General features: G+C 44.6%; 1 protein-coding gene across 2 annotated transcripts in view; it reads left to right on the top strand.

Annotated features, from left to right (window-relative positions):
* Positions 1–16803, top strand: part of KDM3B (lysine demethylase 3B) — a 134538-nt gene that overhangs the window by 63293 nt on the left and 54442 nt on the right. For both annotated transcript variants that reach the window (XM_074960092.1, XM_074960091.1), the window contains exons 6-9: positions 1346–1417; positions 2406–2984; positions 8774–10022; positions 10765–10966. In XM_074960092.1, coding sequence (XP_074816193.1) covers positions 1346–1417; positions 2406–2984; positions 8774–10022; positions 10765–10966 — 2102 coding nt within the window. The remainder of the gene's footprint in view (positions 1–1345; positions 1418–2405; positions 2985–8773; positions 10023–10764; positions 10967–16803) is intronic.

Raw genomic sequence — 16803 nt, 5'->3', positions numbered from 1 at the left:
TCATGGACAGGTCACTTTTCTTACCCCACAGGGCTTATTACAAAATCTACAATGCACAATTCAGTTATGGGAGAATGTAGAGAGATGCTTGGCGAGGACAAAAATATTGCAGGAAAATTTGTATTGTAGGAAATGCTTGTAAAGGAGGAGAGGATATTGGTAGACAAGCAGAAGGTTACTTTTCCACGATTGTCATATTATGGCCACCAAATGCCATCTTTCTTGGCTTCTTCATCATACGGCACCTTGGTATACACATTGCCTGAAACAGGTGAAGCATGAAGGAAGATGGCTAGGTTCTAGGGGCCAAAATCTCAGTCTGAACCCATCTTTTTGATATGTAGTCTTGGCTGAATAGGAATCCAGGCAGCAGTTCTTTGCGCTCACAAACTTCCAGTCAGGAGACCCAAGTGGTGGGTAGCATGGTGAATCATAACTTCTACAGGACTGACTGTTGTATATTCTTTGTTGTGAGGAGTGGTGGTTTTTTTTGTTTTTTTTAAATCTCCATGATGAGATCATTTGTATTCAGATTGAACTTTTTGGATTGTTTGGAGGCAGGCTAGTCCTGGACAGGAGCAGAATTTTCTTTGCTTGAATTTTAGCCAGTATGACTTGCAGGAGGCGTTTCAGGCCACTCCTTCTGAATCCAATTCATGTATCTCTCCTGACTGATGAACTCTACTGGAGAGACAGGGAGTCTGTTTTTAGAAAAGATTCTTAATTGTTTCCATGTGGGAGAGCAAGGTGACATTTTTAAATAAGGAAGTGATCATTTGGCTCAAGAAACAATCACCTGACATTGATTTAGTTGGGGATTGGTCCTGCTTTGAGCAGGGGGTTGGACTAGATGACCTCCTGTGGTCCCTTCCAATCCTGATATTCTATGATATTGCTAATTATTGACTGGTCTCTAATCTTTCTTTTTGTGGGGAAAGCTAATAGAGAATGGGTGGCATCAACTGACATGTTTCCTTGCCAGTTTAGAAGGAAAGACAGAAAAGACAAAATTGAAAGGAATGAATTCAAAGTGGAAGAAGGGGACTTAGTGGCAGAACCGTCTCCAGACGTGCTCAACAGGACTGATAAATGAATGGAGACAGAAAAAGTAGAACAGAGTAGGAACCAAGTTTGAGGGTTAGAGAAATTGAGAAAGGGTAGTGAAACAGTTCAAAGGGTATAGTGAAAGCAGAGATGTTGGCAAGTGAGGACAGGGAGAGAAGGAGGTGAGTGAGGGAAGAGAGGGTCTGCATGCTATCTTATGTGTATTGTTATCTCTTACCTGGTAATTTGACTGAATGTTTGTTCTTCCTTGTATTTTTGCTGCCCACTTCATAAAAATCAGACTGGTGAGATAAAGTCAGTGGATCCGCGACTGGTTCACGTAGTGATGGACAACTCTGCTCCACCAAATGAGGTACTGTATTGTGTCATGTCTTTCCTTGTGTAATCAGGAGCTTTAGAAAGTATCCTGCAATCACTTGGGAGGAAACAACTTGAAGAGGAGTTCTGCTCACTGAGAGCATTTGAGACATCCACTGGAGCTGAGAAGAGGGTTTCCTATATGTATGTTGTGGATAATAAAATAGTCAGATTATCGACGTGGCTTCCTTTAAAAGTCCATTTTCTTTCAACACAGGCTTGCTGTGAGTTTGAGTTTGGAATTACTCTTACTGGAGAGAAAAGTGGACTACTGGTATCTAAGGGTTGTCTTGCTTCATTCTAAGGGGTTGCACTGTGAAGGAGGCTGTCCTGGTGATCACTGCCTCTGGTTTCAGGAAATGCCTCTTCTCTTTCCGTGCTTAGAAAGGGGTCCTGGCTTGTCCTTGTATGGCAGACTGTCTATAGCTTTGTGCTACAGCAGTCTATCTCCACTCCTAACTACAATCCTTTTCTGAAATTTGGGGCTATATATTTCTGTGGATTGAAGGACAGGCTGCCTCCTGAAGGATGCTGGCAGAGTTGCCAGCTGTGCTGGACTGGAAGTTTTGCATTAAAAGAAAATGATAGTGGTAAATTTCAGTGATCTAAAACGTTTCAAAATTCAGTTTTACTTCAAAATAATTACCCAGTAACCAGAATTTCCCATTGTGCCGATGTACCACCATATGGCAACGTAGCGCTGTTAATAAGTGAATGAGGCTGGTTTGCTATGGAGGACCCTGTTCTAATGCAAAAAAACAGAGGCAAGTGTGCGTACATGCAATTTTATATATTAAAAACTTGCATTGCAGTATCTGTCTAAAATAACTATTTCTGAGTTTAATGTAGTGTAACAAATCCATTATTCTAACAAATGAAATGTTTCCCTTTAAGAGATGGGAAGAGAGTGGACCTTCTGGTTCCGGCCTGACAGGCTGGATGACCCTTTGCCTATAGTGATTACATAATTTTATTTATTCTAGGGAGGGGGCCTAAAGGCAGCTAAATCTTCGAAAGGGAAAAAGAAGAGAGAGAGTATGGAAGGAAAGGATGGACGAAGGAGGAAAAATGCTTCAGACTCTGGGTGTGATCCTGCAACAAAAAAGCTAAAAGAGAGGGGTGAAGTGGATAGTAATGGGAGTGATGGAGGTGAGGCAAGCAGGCCTCCTTGGAAAGGAGGCACCGGGAGTGAAACAGGGCTGGATGCAAGGGCCAAGCAGCTGCCTCCTTTTGTTCCTCAGATTAATCGCAATATTCGCTTTGCCACTTACACCAAAGAGAATGGCCGAACTCTGGTGGTCCAGGATGAGCCAGTGGGTGGCGACACGCCTGTACCCTTCACTCCTTTTTCTTCAGCTGCTAGTCAAGCACTGCTGGTTGGAGCTGGATGTAAAGAGGCAGGAAAATCACTGGAACAGGCTGGCCAAGGCATGGGGGCTTCTCCAGCAGCTGTTACTACAGCTGCTTTGACACCAACAACTGTGAGGATCTCGGACACTGGCATGTCAGCAGTTATTGGACAAGAGAAACAGAAAACAGGCTGGTCACAAGCTCAGGGAGAGGTGAGTTGCCTACAGCCTAGAAGATTCAAAGTACAACTAGGAAACTTTGGAAATATATTTTCTAAAGTCACTTATTCTAATAAGTTCCCACCCGTGGATCTGTGTTTACAGGTAACTCTAAAATCTTTACAGTTTTGGGGCATCTCACTCTCCTCTCCCTCCAGCTCCTCCCCCTCTGACATGTGGTACGTTCAGTCCCTGTGGAGGTAAAGTTTCAGTCCCTCTCATTTCCACTTTTTGCCACTTACTGGTAGAGATGCTCCCATGGACGGTTTTTCTGCCCCACCGCAAAGTCAGCTTAAAGCTGATAGAGCAAACTTTTTGCATTTTCTGACAGTGAAGCATGTCAGGTAGCAGCGTGAACTTGGCTCATTTCGGTCTTCTTTCTTTGTCCTTTGTAAATACAGTCAATGACAATATAAAATGTGCAGTGTGTCTGAGTGAATTGTGCTGATTGAACCTTTAACTTTTGTAATCTTAACTGCTGCTATTGGAACCTTTTTTAAATTGTGCAACCTTCAAGTTACCTTAATACAAACTACTATATTTAATGTAATTAAGTTTGATATTCTCACATGGAAGATAATAAATAGCAAGATATGCTCTTAAATAGTAAAAGCGGCAAAGAGTCCTGTGGCACCTTATAGACTAACAGATGTATTGGAGCATAAGCTTTCGTGGGTGAATACCCACTTCGTTGGATGACATGCATCCGACGAAGTGCGTATGCGTCCGACGAAGTGGGTATTCACCCACGAAAGCTTATGCTCCAATACATCTGTTAGTCAAAAGATGCCACAGGACTCTGCTGCTTTTACAGATCCAGACTAACATGGCTACCCCTCTGATTCTTAAATAGTAAGTACTGTACTCTGACAAACTATTGTTAGGATCTGCCTGAAGGTCAAAAGTTAAGAAATTAAAAAAAGACCTAGAAATGCACTGGAGACTGCTTGAAGATGCTTTTAGTTACAGAAGGTCTGCATATTCAAGGAAGAAAAAAGTAAAAAGCAGGAGGGAAACTGGTTAAATAACAAGGCAGAAGATTTTTATGTATCCTTTTAAAAATGAAAATCCAACCCAAGAGAAACTAATAAAGTAGACATTGGCAGGTAAAATAAGAACATAAGAGCCATACTGGGTCAGACCAAAGGTCCATCCAGCCCTGTATCCTGTCTACTGACAGTGGCCAATGCCAGGTGCCCCAGAGGGAATGAACAGAACAGGTAATCATCAAGTGATCCATTCCTTGTCGCCCATTCCCAGCTTCTGGCAAACAGAGGCTAGGGACAACATCCCTGCCCATACTGGCTAATAACCATTGATGAACCTATCCTTCATGAATTTATCTAGTTCTTTTTTGAACCCTGTTATAGTCTTGGCCTTCACAGCATCCTCTGGCAAGGAATTCCACAGGTTGATTGTGCATTGTGAAAAAATACTTCCTTTTGTTTATTTTAATCCTGCTGCCTGTTAATTTCATTTGGTGGCCCCTAGTTCTTGTGTTATGAAAAGGAATAAACCTTATTTACTTTCTCCACACCAGTCATGATTTTATAGACCTCTATCATATCTCCCCTTAGTTGTCTCTTTTCCAAGCTGAGAATGGTGACTGTGAATAAATTTAAAGACTACTATGTAAATACTTGGAGAAATGAAGACAGGCAAGTGCATTAGAAATAGGAAGCTCACTGAGTCACTAGGGCTATACAACCACCACAGTGTAAAAAGAGATCATCTAATGTGATTAGACTGCATAAAGGGTAAATGTTTAATTTGCAGCAGTCTCCATCACATAGGATAATGAAGGTAGGAGGGAGAGAAATATCTCCCTCAGTGGTTTATCCTTCTGACTCTTTTGAAAAATAAAACTGCAATAAATCATCAGGGCTGTGGAATATTTATCAAAGAATTTAGAGGGAACTAAAGTCCAATGTAATGGAGCTACTAACAGATCATGTTTATTATGGGAGAGTGGCCACCATTGTACTGGTCTCTAAAGGCACAAAGGGAGGTATTGATAATTATAGACCAATGAGATGTCACTCTGTCTCTCATTGGTCTATAATTATCAATATCTGAGGTGCTAAGTGATCCAAGCATCTATGTAAGTGGGCTTGGAAGGTTTAGATTTTTATTGGTAAATGTCAGTAAATGTTAATTTACACACACACACACACACACCCCCCATTGATAATTGAAAATTACAGATAGGCAAAGAAAGAAAAACATTACTCGAGAACTTATTAGAGTTTGAGTTAAGGATATTTACTTTGTGTATTTTAACATGATGTTGACAATTTGTGTTTTAATGGCTCTAAACCTTTTTAAATCTCAACATCTACTGTAATTAAATAATTGTCCCCCATATTGTCCAACATCCCCATAATTTTGCCCAACCGTAAAAATTTAAATATATTTTGAACTTTTTTATTTTTATCTAAGTTATTAGCCATTAAAATTATGAAATAAAAATTGAATTCTACCAAGCCTGAATATAAGCAGAAAATGCAAGGCACAAGCAAGCTCATATTCTGTAAGGGCAAGTCATTCCTCTGTAGCCTATTAACATTCTTTAGAAAAGACTAATAAAATAAGGGTGCAAAGGAATTGATAGTTTTTTTTTTTTCTTTTAAATTCTCAGAACAGGCTAATAGAAGAGCCCATTAAAGAAATATGATTACTTTGTGTTGAGTTCATATTGTAATGAATTAAATAGCTGGAGATAGTAAACGAGGAGGAATGATAAATGGTCACAAAGAGAAATTACACTCAGACATGAAGAGATTTGAAATATGACATTAGAGAGATTCAGTTTGGGAAATGAAACTAATACACCTAGGAAAAGATAATCTCAAGCATCCTACACTTGGAGTGTGACTTCGGGGAGGCAGTAATGTAGAAAGCATGTGAAGGTTGATCATGACCAGCAAATTAAACATAGGTTTGTAGTGTGATGTGGCTACAAAAAAATCTTATGGGCTATTAGGCTGCATATGCAGAGGTTTTATGAAGCAGAGGGGCAACTGTTCCACTTTATTTGGCTCTGGGGTACCTGCACCTAGAACACTGCATGCAGTTCTGGGTACAGTGTTTATGGCAAGATTGTCAAATGGGGAGTTTAGAGAAGAAAACAAAAATGATCATCAGGATGCAGGACTGACTCATAAGAAAATCTTGATCTAAAAATGTATAGCTTGATTGAGTTATGGAACAAAGGAACTTGGATACCACAATGATGCATGCAGTAGAAGAACCTGATAGTTATAGAAGCCTATAAATATATGAAGGGTATAAAAAACAAATGGGGTACATAAAAATGGCCCTCCTGGGTCAGTCTAATGGCCCATCTAGCCCAGTATCCTGTCTTCCAACAGTGGCCAGTGCCAAATGCTTCAGAAGCAATGAACAGAACAGGTAGTTTATTGAGTGATCCCTCCCCTGTCCTCCAGTCCCAGCTTCTGGCAGTCAGAGGCTTAAGGACACCCAGAACATGGGGTTGCATCCCTGACCATCTTGGCCAGTGGTCATTTATGGACCTATCCTCCATGAATTTATGATTTTTTTTTTTTTTAACCCAATTATACTTTTGGCCTTCACAACATCTCCTGGCAATGAGTTCCACAGGTTGACTGTGCATTGTGTGACATACTTCCTTATGACAGGTTTCAGAGTAGCAGCCATGTTAGTCTGTATCCGCAAAAAAAAAGAGTACTTGTGGCACCTTATAGACTAATTTATTTGAGCATAAACTTTCGTGAGCTAGAGCTCACTTCATCGGATGCATTCAGTGGAAAATACAGTGGGGAGATTTATATACATAGAGAACATGAAACAGTGGGTGTTACCATACACACTGTAACGAGAGTGATCAGGCAATGTGAGCTATTACCAGCAGGAGAGCCGGGGGGGAATGATTTGTAGTGAAAATCAAGGTGGGCCATTTCCAGCAGTTGACAAGAACATCTGAGGAACGGGGGGGAGGGAATAGTTTTACTTGTGTAATGACCCATCCACTCCCAGTCTTTATTCAAGCCTAAGTTAGTTGTATCTAGTTTGCAAATTAATTCCAATTCAGCAGTCTCTCGTTGGAGTCTGTGTTTGAAGTTTTTTTGTTGAAGAATTGCAACTTTTAGGTCTGTAATTGAGTGACCAAAGAGATTGAAGTGTTCTCCGACTGGTTTTTGAATGTTATAATTCTTGACGTCTGATTTGTGTCCATTTATTCTTTTATGTAGAGACTGTCTGTCTGATGTGGCCAATGTACATGGCAGAGGGGCATTGCTGGCACATGATGGCGTATATCACATTGGTAGATGTGCAAGTGAACGAGCCTCTGATAGCGTGGCTGATGTGATTAGGTCCTATGATGATGTCCCCTGAATAGATATGTGGACACAATTGGCAACGGGCTTTGTTGAAAGGATAGGTTCCTGTGTTAGTGGTTCTGTTGTGTGGTGTGTGGTTGCTGGTGAGTATTTGCTTCAGGTTGGGGGGCTGTCTGTAAGCAAGGACTGTCTGTAAGATCTGTGAGAGTGATGGGTCGTCCTTCAGGATAGGTTGTAGATCCTTGATGATGCGTTGGAGAGGTTTTAGTTGGGGGCTGAAGGTGATGGCTAGTGGTGTTCTGTTAAACTTCCTTATGTTTATTTTAAACCTGCTGCAAGTTAATTTCATTGTGTGACCCCTGACTCCTGTGGTATGTGAAAGTGGGGATATAAGTAGGAGTAAGACAGTGAAAAAGAGAGAATCTAGGCTAATGGTCAGGAAAAGCTTCCTAACAATGGGAGGAATCTGGCTGTGGAATAGCCTCCCTAGGAAAGTGGTGGAAACCTCAGTCAGTGCTTGGGACTTAAATAAAATTTAAAAATAAATTGGTCAAGGTGATGTTGTAAGGAATGATCCTCCATTGGGTTGGAGATGAACTGAATTATCTAATATGAGACTGGGATAAGCATGCTGTTTTTTAGGTATGATTCTTGTTGGGAAGATGCTGTTTCTCAGTCAACTGAAGACAATTAAAAGGTTATGTAACTCTGAAAAAAGAATAAGACTTAAAAAGCATAGCAAAGGCCAATTGAGTACTTGCTTTCCCATAATACATAAAAATGTAGTGAAGATTAAAGATAAATTTAAGCTGCTGACAAATACCTATTCCATAATGCATAGTCTAAGACATTTACTATTGCAAGATCCTGGGTAAAAAGTGATTCTTAAGACTTATACTCTGGTTACATTAGCTAGGATAGAATTACAGAGGCTATACATTCTTATATTGAAACGCATAAATGGATGACTATCTGAGGGCTAGGTGCAGTATTGTACCATGAGGAGATATTTCTCAACTAGGTTCATTATGGTGATTTCAGGTTTTCCTCTGAAATATCTAGCACTGGCTGTTCTTGGAGATAAGATTCTAGATTAGGTAGACCATTCATATATCAGTTCTGTGTTCCATAGTGTGACAAGGCATTAATAAAACTTGATTGGTCTTCCCACCCTTAATTTGTAATTGCCATGAGCTGGCTAGTTACAGCTGCAGGGGTCGGGAGCAGCGGCGGAGGGAAATTCCTATTCTGTATTACTTTGGTAGACATTCCTAAATTTTAAGTTTAGAGAAAGCAAGTAATGATTTCCGCTGTGACTTCCCATGGCAGGTATGTGAGAAGCATGTGAAGGATTTGATTGTGTAATTAGTAGCAATAGGCAAAGTTCTGCTGGTTTAGCTACTCAATCATCTTTTTAGAGAAAATCATTTTGTTAGTTAACGCTCTTCAATTTTGTTTCAGAATTCCCGAAATTCACTTCTGACCTCTTCTGGATTTGGAGCGTCTCTCCCAACTGCATCCCAGCCTTTGGGATTTGGGGATGGAAGAAGCCAATCAAATGGAGTATTGTCTCCAGCAAACAAGCCTGTTGGGTTTCCATTTGGCTGTAGCACTGGGCAAGAGACTCAGAAAGACTCTGATCTGTCAAAGAACTTGTTTTTTCAGTGCATGTCCCAGAATCTGCCTTCCAGTAACTATTTCACGGTCATCTCAGAGAGTTTGGCTGAAGAGCCCTCTAGTCGGGACTCGTTCAAGCAGAGTGTGGACAGTCTGGGCTCTGGGATCTGTAAAAGTAAATCTCCTCTTGCAGCAGACACTAAACCTGCAGCCCCATCTGGCAGTTCTGTGGACCGGAAGCTGCCGTTGGAGTCTATGCCCACCCTCACTCCAGCCTTTTCACGAAGCCTCTTGAATGCTCGACCTGCAGATAATCATGAAAACCTATTTTTACAGCCCCCAAAACTGTCCCGAGAGGAGCCCTCCAATCCTTTCCTGGCATTTGCTGAGAAAGCAGAACTCAGTCCTTTCAGCAGCTTTGCCTCTTCATCTCAGACCATATCTATACCCCCTTCAGCTATGGGTCTAAAGGCTGCTTCTAGCTGGCCAGAATCACACACCTCAACAGACTCTTCTTCTCTAGCTAAGAAGAAAACCTTGTTTATAACAACAGATTCCTCCAAGATGGTTTCTAATGCTCCTAGTTCAGCTGTTGTTGCTGGTGTTCAGAGCCCATCCACTGTGGGGAATGGCCGTTCCAGCTCACCCACTGGTAGCCTGACACAGCCTATTGAGATGCCCACACTGTCCTCCAGCCCAACAGAAGAAAAGCCATCTGTTGGGCCTGGGCAGCAAGACAATCCTCTCCTGAAAACTTTTTCTAATGTGTTTGGCAGGCACCCTCCTGGCTTTTTCTCTTCGCAGGCAGAGTTTGCACAGGAGAACAAAGCCCCCTTTGAAGCTGTGAAAAGGTTTTCTTTAGACGAGCGGAGCATGACATCCAGACAGGACTCAGATTCTAGTACCAACAGTGACCTGTCAGACTTGAGTGATTCTGAGGAGCAGCTGCAGGCCAAGGCTTGTCTAAAGGGAATCCCGGAGCATCTGATTGGCAAGCTTGGCCCCAGTGGAGAGCGGAATGCTGAACTGCTGCTGGGAAAAGGGAAAGGGAAGCAGGCCCCAAAGGGCCGGCCTCGCACAGCTCCCCTGAAAGGTGAAGCGTTCAGGGCAGGGCAGGAATACGTGAGAACATGAAGGGATGGGACACTGTTTTTTTGCACTGCACATTTTCTGTATGGCAAACCTTGTGATTTTTTTCACCCTGGTATAAATTCTGCATCACTAGCATGGGCACAAAATATTAGTAGTGAAAAAAAGCTTGGAGTTTTTAAAGGATGTGATGATTGATGTAAGAATATCTGCGGGTACGTTCACTAGGGAAAAATGGACAAGCTTTGAAAGTTCAGGACACAGTTAACAGGGGTGTGCTTCAGAATTAAAGATAACCATTAACAGACTTTCCCATTGGCATGTTATTCCACAACTATCTATTAAGGCAGTTTTACGCCTTTTTTTTTTTTTTTTTGAAGCATATGGTACTATCCAGTGCTCTGAGAAGAGTAAAAAGTGTTGGAATTGCTTGTAGATGCATTTAGCTAATTTTTCAGCATTTTAAATGGATACATTATTCAGCCAAATTGTTTTTCACATTCTGCATTATTTCTTTCTAAAATACCCATCACTGAAGTGGTGTGGCATGTTTGGGAAGCCTGTTGTAGGCAAAAGTTTCTATCAAAACTAGGGGGAGCAGTCTGCTGTTCAAGGGTTAACCCTGGGTTAATTATTCTGGAAGGAATGCACTTTTCAGAGAGGATCTTGGAAAATATGCTTCTTGGAGTTGACCATTTGCTGTTGTAGTTTGACTGATGGGTTCTCATTTTTCCTCTTCAATACAGTTGGCCAGTCTGTGCTGAAAGACATGAGTAAGGTGAGGAAACTGAAGCAGTCAGGAGAGCCGTTCCTCCAGGATGGATCTTGCATCAATGTAGCCCCTCATCTGCACAAGTGTAGAGAGTGTCGTCTGGAGCGGTACCGCAAGTTTAAGGAGCAGGAGCAGGATGACTCAACTGTGGCCTGTCGCTTTTTCCATTTTCGGAGGTGCTGAATCTCTCTCTGCTTCATATGTAATGTTTATACAGCACTTCAAGCTTGTGAAGTGCTAAATATTTTGTTCCTGGACATTTTAACTTGCCTGGGTAGTCTAATGAAGGTTTTGACTATTCCCAAAAACTGTCACCTGGCTGGAGTTCTATCATTGTCCTGCAAGGAGAACAGCTGCCATTGCTGTTATCCCGCTTCAGCTAACTCAAAAGCTACAGCTATATGACACTAACTGGATGGCTTTGTGCCAGGTCTGAGGAGACTGAATTTGTTTCCAAAGCTCAGTAAACTTTTACGGCTGGATAGTAAGATCCTGTACTGAAATAACTGTTCTTTTCCAGCTTTCTTTAATGAGTTTGGGACAGAGTTAGGATTTTTAGACTAGCTCACAACTAATTGAATTTTGCCAGTTCAAAGCTAATGTTGGAGAAAATATGTAACTGGCCTTAAGAGTATCTGTGTGTGTCTCCATGGTACACCAACCACTTGCCCAGTTCCTTAATGGGTGGTATCTCTTGATCTCCTTAACCAGGCCCTCCTGACACTGTGCTTGCATGGTTTGGAGAAAGATAAGCAGCTAATTTTTAGAGAAATAAAAAGCAGTGACTCCAATGCACAGTATATTACTACAAAATCATCTCACATACATTCCACGTACACCATTGTCTGAGCTTTTTCCTTCTGTGGTATCCTTCAGGCCGGCTCTAGCACCCTCTGGTGCCACATGCTCATGCGCCAGTATAAGAGGTGCCGCCATCATGCATCCTCTCAATTCCTTCTTACTGCCCGTGACGGTTGTTGGAATGACCCCTCTTGCTTCGGCAAGACTTCTTTTCTGTGGTTTTTGAACTCTGATTCAGTTTGTTAGTTCAAGTACAGTTTTAGTGCATATAGATATTGTAGTTAGCGTAAATCGATAATCCCTATTGTTGAGGGACTCTTTTCGCTCCAGGGGCCGGGCATGACCTGGTCCCAGGCCTTCAAACCATGTGCCTCCTGCATCAAACCTATGCCCATGAGCGACCCACACTCTAGCTGCTTGAAATGCTTGAGAGAAACTCATGTGAGGGCCAAGTGCCAGTTTTGTCAGGACTTTTGGACTGCGCACAAAAAAAGAAATCAAGAAATAAGACTGAAGGCTATCCTAATGGAAGCCGCTCTCGGACTGGCCTCAGAGCCAAGCCACTTTGATTTGACACCGAGCACTTCAGCCTCACTGTGAAGTGCTTCTCTGGCACTGTGCTCTTCCCAGCGCTGTTAATCTCCAGTGCCAAGGAAGAAGCACAAAAAGCAGCACACCGACAGTGCAGAAGAAGGACAAGCACGGCCAAGGCAGCAGTGTGTGACCTGCATCAGGCAACTCCTTCACCCCCGGTCCCATGGTGGCATTGTTAACTATGCCCACAACATAGAGTCCAGTGCGGGACCCTCCGCTGACACCTGGAAGCCACTGTGGTATCAGCAGTCTGATGGTTCCATCGATCCCTGAGGCCTTTGCAGCAGCCAGGGACTTACTTTTGCTCCTGATTCCCCCAACTCTGATGGGACAGCTGCTGGCCCCAATGTCCATGAGCAGGAAGGAGCATGGATCTTGGAGCTCCTTCCTGGGACTGAGTGCCCTGGGACCTTCTAGGGGCAAGCTGGCCCTGATACTGTCATCACGACCATCTCCAGTTCTCGGACCCCTGGGATTGAATGGAGGCAGAGAGGGGTACTACTCCACTGTGGTCACCGAGGGAGGACTTCTGAGTCGGAAGGGGAGCCCTACATTCAGCCTATGTGCCACCTGACCTTGGCGCGAGTCCCCCTGCCAGCACCTGGCCAACAGGTCAGTGGCCTATGCAGTGGCCATATGGTAACCCTTGGGTGTTTTCCCCTGGTACTGGGTCCTCCCTACCATTGATCATACTTGATGATTCCAAGAGAGAGGCTACCGCTCCTTTCCGCTCAGCACCTGACGCCGACCCTGGTATCGATGTTCAGGATAGAGTTCTCATGGATGTCATTGAGGCTGAGGAAGAAGTCCCTTCTCCGGTGCAAGTGGCTGCCTTTTCCTCCCCAGATGAGGCTGTCTTGGGGCCGAGTAGCTCACTTCCTCAGGACAACCTCAGGGCTCATCGGGACCTTCTGAAGTGGAAAGCAGCTAACCTGGGGTTGGAGCTTGAGGAGCTTAAGGAATCATCCCACAGCCTTAGGCCTGGTCTACACTGCGGGGGCGGGGGGATCGATTTAAGATGCGCAACTTTAGCTACGAGAATAGCGTAGCTGAAGTCAACGTATCTTAGATCGACTTAAAATCACTTACTTCGCGTCCTCGCGGCGCGGGATCGACGGCCACTGCTCCCCCGTCAACTCCGCTTCCGCCTCTCGCCCTGGTGGAGTTCCAGAGTCGACGGCAGAGCGATCGGGGATCGATTTATCGCATCTACACTAGACACAATAAATCGATCCCTGATAGATCACTACCTGCCAATCCAGTGGGTAGTATAGACACGGCCTTATTGACATTCTGGCTGCAGCTGCTCCCTCCAAAATGGCCTTGCTCATTAATGAGATTGTAATGGGTTCGGTCGAGGCCCTGTGGCAAACTCCTTCTTCTCTGTCTCCCACCTCAGAGAGGGCAGAAAAGAAATATTATGTGCCAGCAAGTGGGTACAAGTACCTATACTCCCACCCCCCAACAGGGTCCCTGGTTGTGTCAGCAGCCAATGACAGGGGCAGCAGGGCCAGTGCTACTCCCAAACAAAAGGATGCAATAAAACTAGAGCTGGTTGGGAGAAAAATGTATTCAATGGGTAGCCTACAGCTGCGTATCTGGAAATATGACTATAATCTGTGGGATTCCTTAGTCAAGTTTAAAGACACTCTGCTGCAGGACTCAAGGCAGAAATTCTCTGCCCTCTTGGAGGAAGGTAAGAATGTGGCTTGGACATCTCTCCAGGCAGCTCTGGGTGCAGCTGACTCAGCAATGGACAATGACCTCTGCTGTCACCATGAGGCAATGCTCTTGGCTCCAGTCCTCAAACTTCCTCATGAGGTCCAACAGTCCACCCGGGATCTCCCCTTTGAAGATTCCTCTTTATTCTCAGAGCAGACAGACACAAGACTTCAGGGCCTGAAGGACTCAGGGGCCACTCTCAGGTCCCTGGGCCTTTACACTCCATCGGCTTCCAGGAAGCACTTCAGGCCCCAACAGCCACCACGTTTCTCGGCTCCACCTCCGAGACAGGAATCCTATAAAAGGAACGGGAGAGGTTAGAAGCAGCATCAACAGCTTCCCTAAAACTCCCAGAAGGGGTCACATAAGTACTTCCCAGTGGGCCCAAGCACACCTTTTGAAGGTGTGCCTGAGGGTACTATACCAGTTCCTGTTTCAGATCCTGTCTGCCCTTTGTTTTTGGACTGTCTATCCAACTTCAGCCCAGCGTGGTCTTGCATAACATGGGACTGCTGGGTGCTAAGTACAGTGACCATCAGCTATACCTTTCAGTTTACATCCACCCCTCCCTCCTACCTTCCATTCCTGTCCCTCTTCAGGGACCCTTCTCACAAGCAGCTCCTTGCCCGGGAGGTGCAGCCCCTCCTGTGGATGGGGGCCATGGAGAAGGTTCCTCAAGACTTGAGAGGAAGGGGTTTTACTCCTGATATTTCCTGATCCCAAAGGTCAAGGGGAGCTTTGGCCCATTTTGGACCTGTCACCTCAATAGATATCTCAAGAAACTGAGGTTTCGCATGGTCTCCCGGGCCTCCATCATTCCTTCCCTGGATCCAGGATACTGATATGCTTCTCTTGATTTAAAGGATGCCTACTTTCACATTTGTATCTTCTGTGGCCACAGAAGATTACTCAGGTTTATTGTAAACCAATGCCGCTACCAATTCACTGCTGTCCATTCGCTCATCTTCGTAGTGCTGGGCCTTTTGATAAATGAGCAAAAGTCAACTCTTTATTCCAGTTCAGAGAAGAGAGTTTACTGGGGCAGCACTCGACTCAACCTAAGCCAGAGCCTTCCTTCCACAGACCCAATTCCAGACTGTTGGATCTTATATCCAGAGTCATTGTCTCGGTGGCGACATCCCTCACCTCCTAAGCAGAGGCGTGGCTAGGCAGCTCTGGTTCCCAGCTGATGGGAGCTGCGGAACTGGTGTTCGGGGCGGAGGCAGCATGCAGATCTGCTTGGCCATGCCTCTTCCTAGGAGCTGAGGGAGGGGGATGTTGCCGCTTCCAGGGAGGTACGGAGCCAGGTAGGGAGCCTGCCAGCCCCGCCACCCCACCAACCCACTCCATACCCCCAGCACGAACGGAGGTCCAGGGCTGCTGGCACCTGTGGCGCACCTGGGCTAACAACCCCCGCCCCCCCCCCCCCCCAAGCCCTCCTGGGCCACCCCCATCCCCAGATTTAGTCAGAGGTATGTAATACAAGTCATGGACAGGTTACGGGCCATGAATTTTTGTTTACTGCCCGTGACCTGTCCATGACTTTTACTAAAAATACCCCTGACTAAGGCTATGTTTTAGTCATCCTGGATCACAAGCTAAATATGAGTCAACAGTGTAACACTGTTGCAAAAAAAAAGTAAACATAATTCTGGGATGTATTAGCAGGAGTTTTGTAAGCAAGACACGAGAAGTAATTCTTCTCTACTCATAGAATATCAGGGTTGGAAGGGACCTCAGGAGGTCATCTAGTCCAACCCCCTGCTCGAAGCAGGACCAGTCCCCAACTAAATTATCCCAGCCAGGGCTTTGTCAAGCCTGACCTTAAAAATTCCTAAGGAAGGAGATTCCACCACCTCCCTAGGTAACGCATTCCAGTGTTTCACCACCCTCCTAGTGAAAAAGTTTTTCCTAATATCCAACCTAAACCTCCCCCGCTACATCTTGAGACCATTACTTCTTGTTCTGTCATCAGCTACCACTGAGAACAGTCTAGAGCCATCCTCTTCGGAATCCCCTTTCAGGTAGTTGAAAGCAGCTATCAAATCCCCCCTCATTCTTCTCTTCTGCAGACTAAACAATCCCAGTTCCTTCAGCCTCTCCTCATAAGTCACGTGTTCCAGTCCTCTAATCATTTTTGTTGCCCTTCGCTGGACTCTCTGCAATTTTTCCACATCCTTCTTGTAGTGTGGGGCCCAAAACTGGACACAGTACTCCAGATGAGGCCTCATGAATGCCGAATAGAGGGGAACGATCACGTCCCTCGATCTGCTGGCAATGCCCCTATATACACATCCCAAAATGCCATTGGCCTTCTTGGCAACAAGGGCACACTGGTGACTAATATCCAGCTTCTCGTCCACTGTCACCCCTAGGTCCCTTTCTGCAGAACTGCTGCTGAGCCATTCGGTCCCTAGTCTGTAGCGGTGCATTGGATTCTTCCGTCCTAAGTGCAGGACTCTGCACTTGTCCTTGTTGAACCTCATCAGATTTCTTTTGGCCCAAACCTCTAATTTGTCTAGGTCCCTCTGTATCCTATCCCTGCCCTCCAGCGTATCTACCTCTCCTCCCAGTTTAGTGTCATCTGCAAACTTGCTGAGAGTGCAATCCACACCATCCTCCAGATCATTTATGAAGATATTGAACAAAACCGGCCCCAGGACCGACCCTTGGGGCACTCCACTTGATACCGGCTGTCAACTAGATATGGAGCCATTGATCACTACCCGTTGAGCCCAACAATCTAGCCAACTTTCTATCCACCTCATAGTCCATTCATCCAGCCCATACTTCTTTAACTTGCTGGCAAGAATACTGTGGGAGACCGTGTCAAAAGCTTTGCTAAAGTCAAGGAACAACACGTCCACCGCTTTCCCCTCATCCACAGAGTCAGTTA

The sequence above is a fragment of the Natator depressus genome, chromosome 8 (genome assembly GCF_965152275.1).
Source record: "Natator depressus isolate rNatDep1 chromosome 8, rNatDep2.hap1, whole genome shotgun sequence".
Lineage (NCBI taxonomy): Eukaryota > Metazoa > Chordata > Testudines > Cheloniidae > Natator > Natator depressus.
The sequence above is the reverse complement of the archived record's forward strand: the minus strand, read 5'-3'. Positions and strand labels throughout refer to the sequence as shown.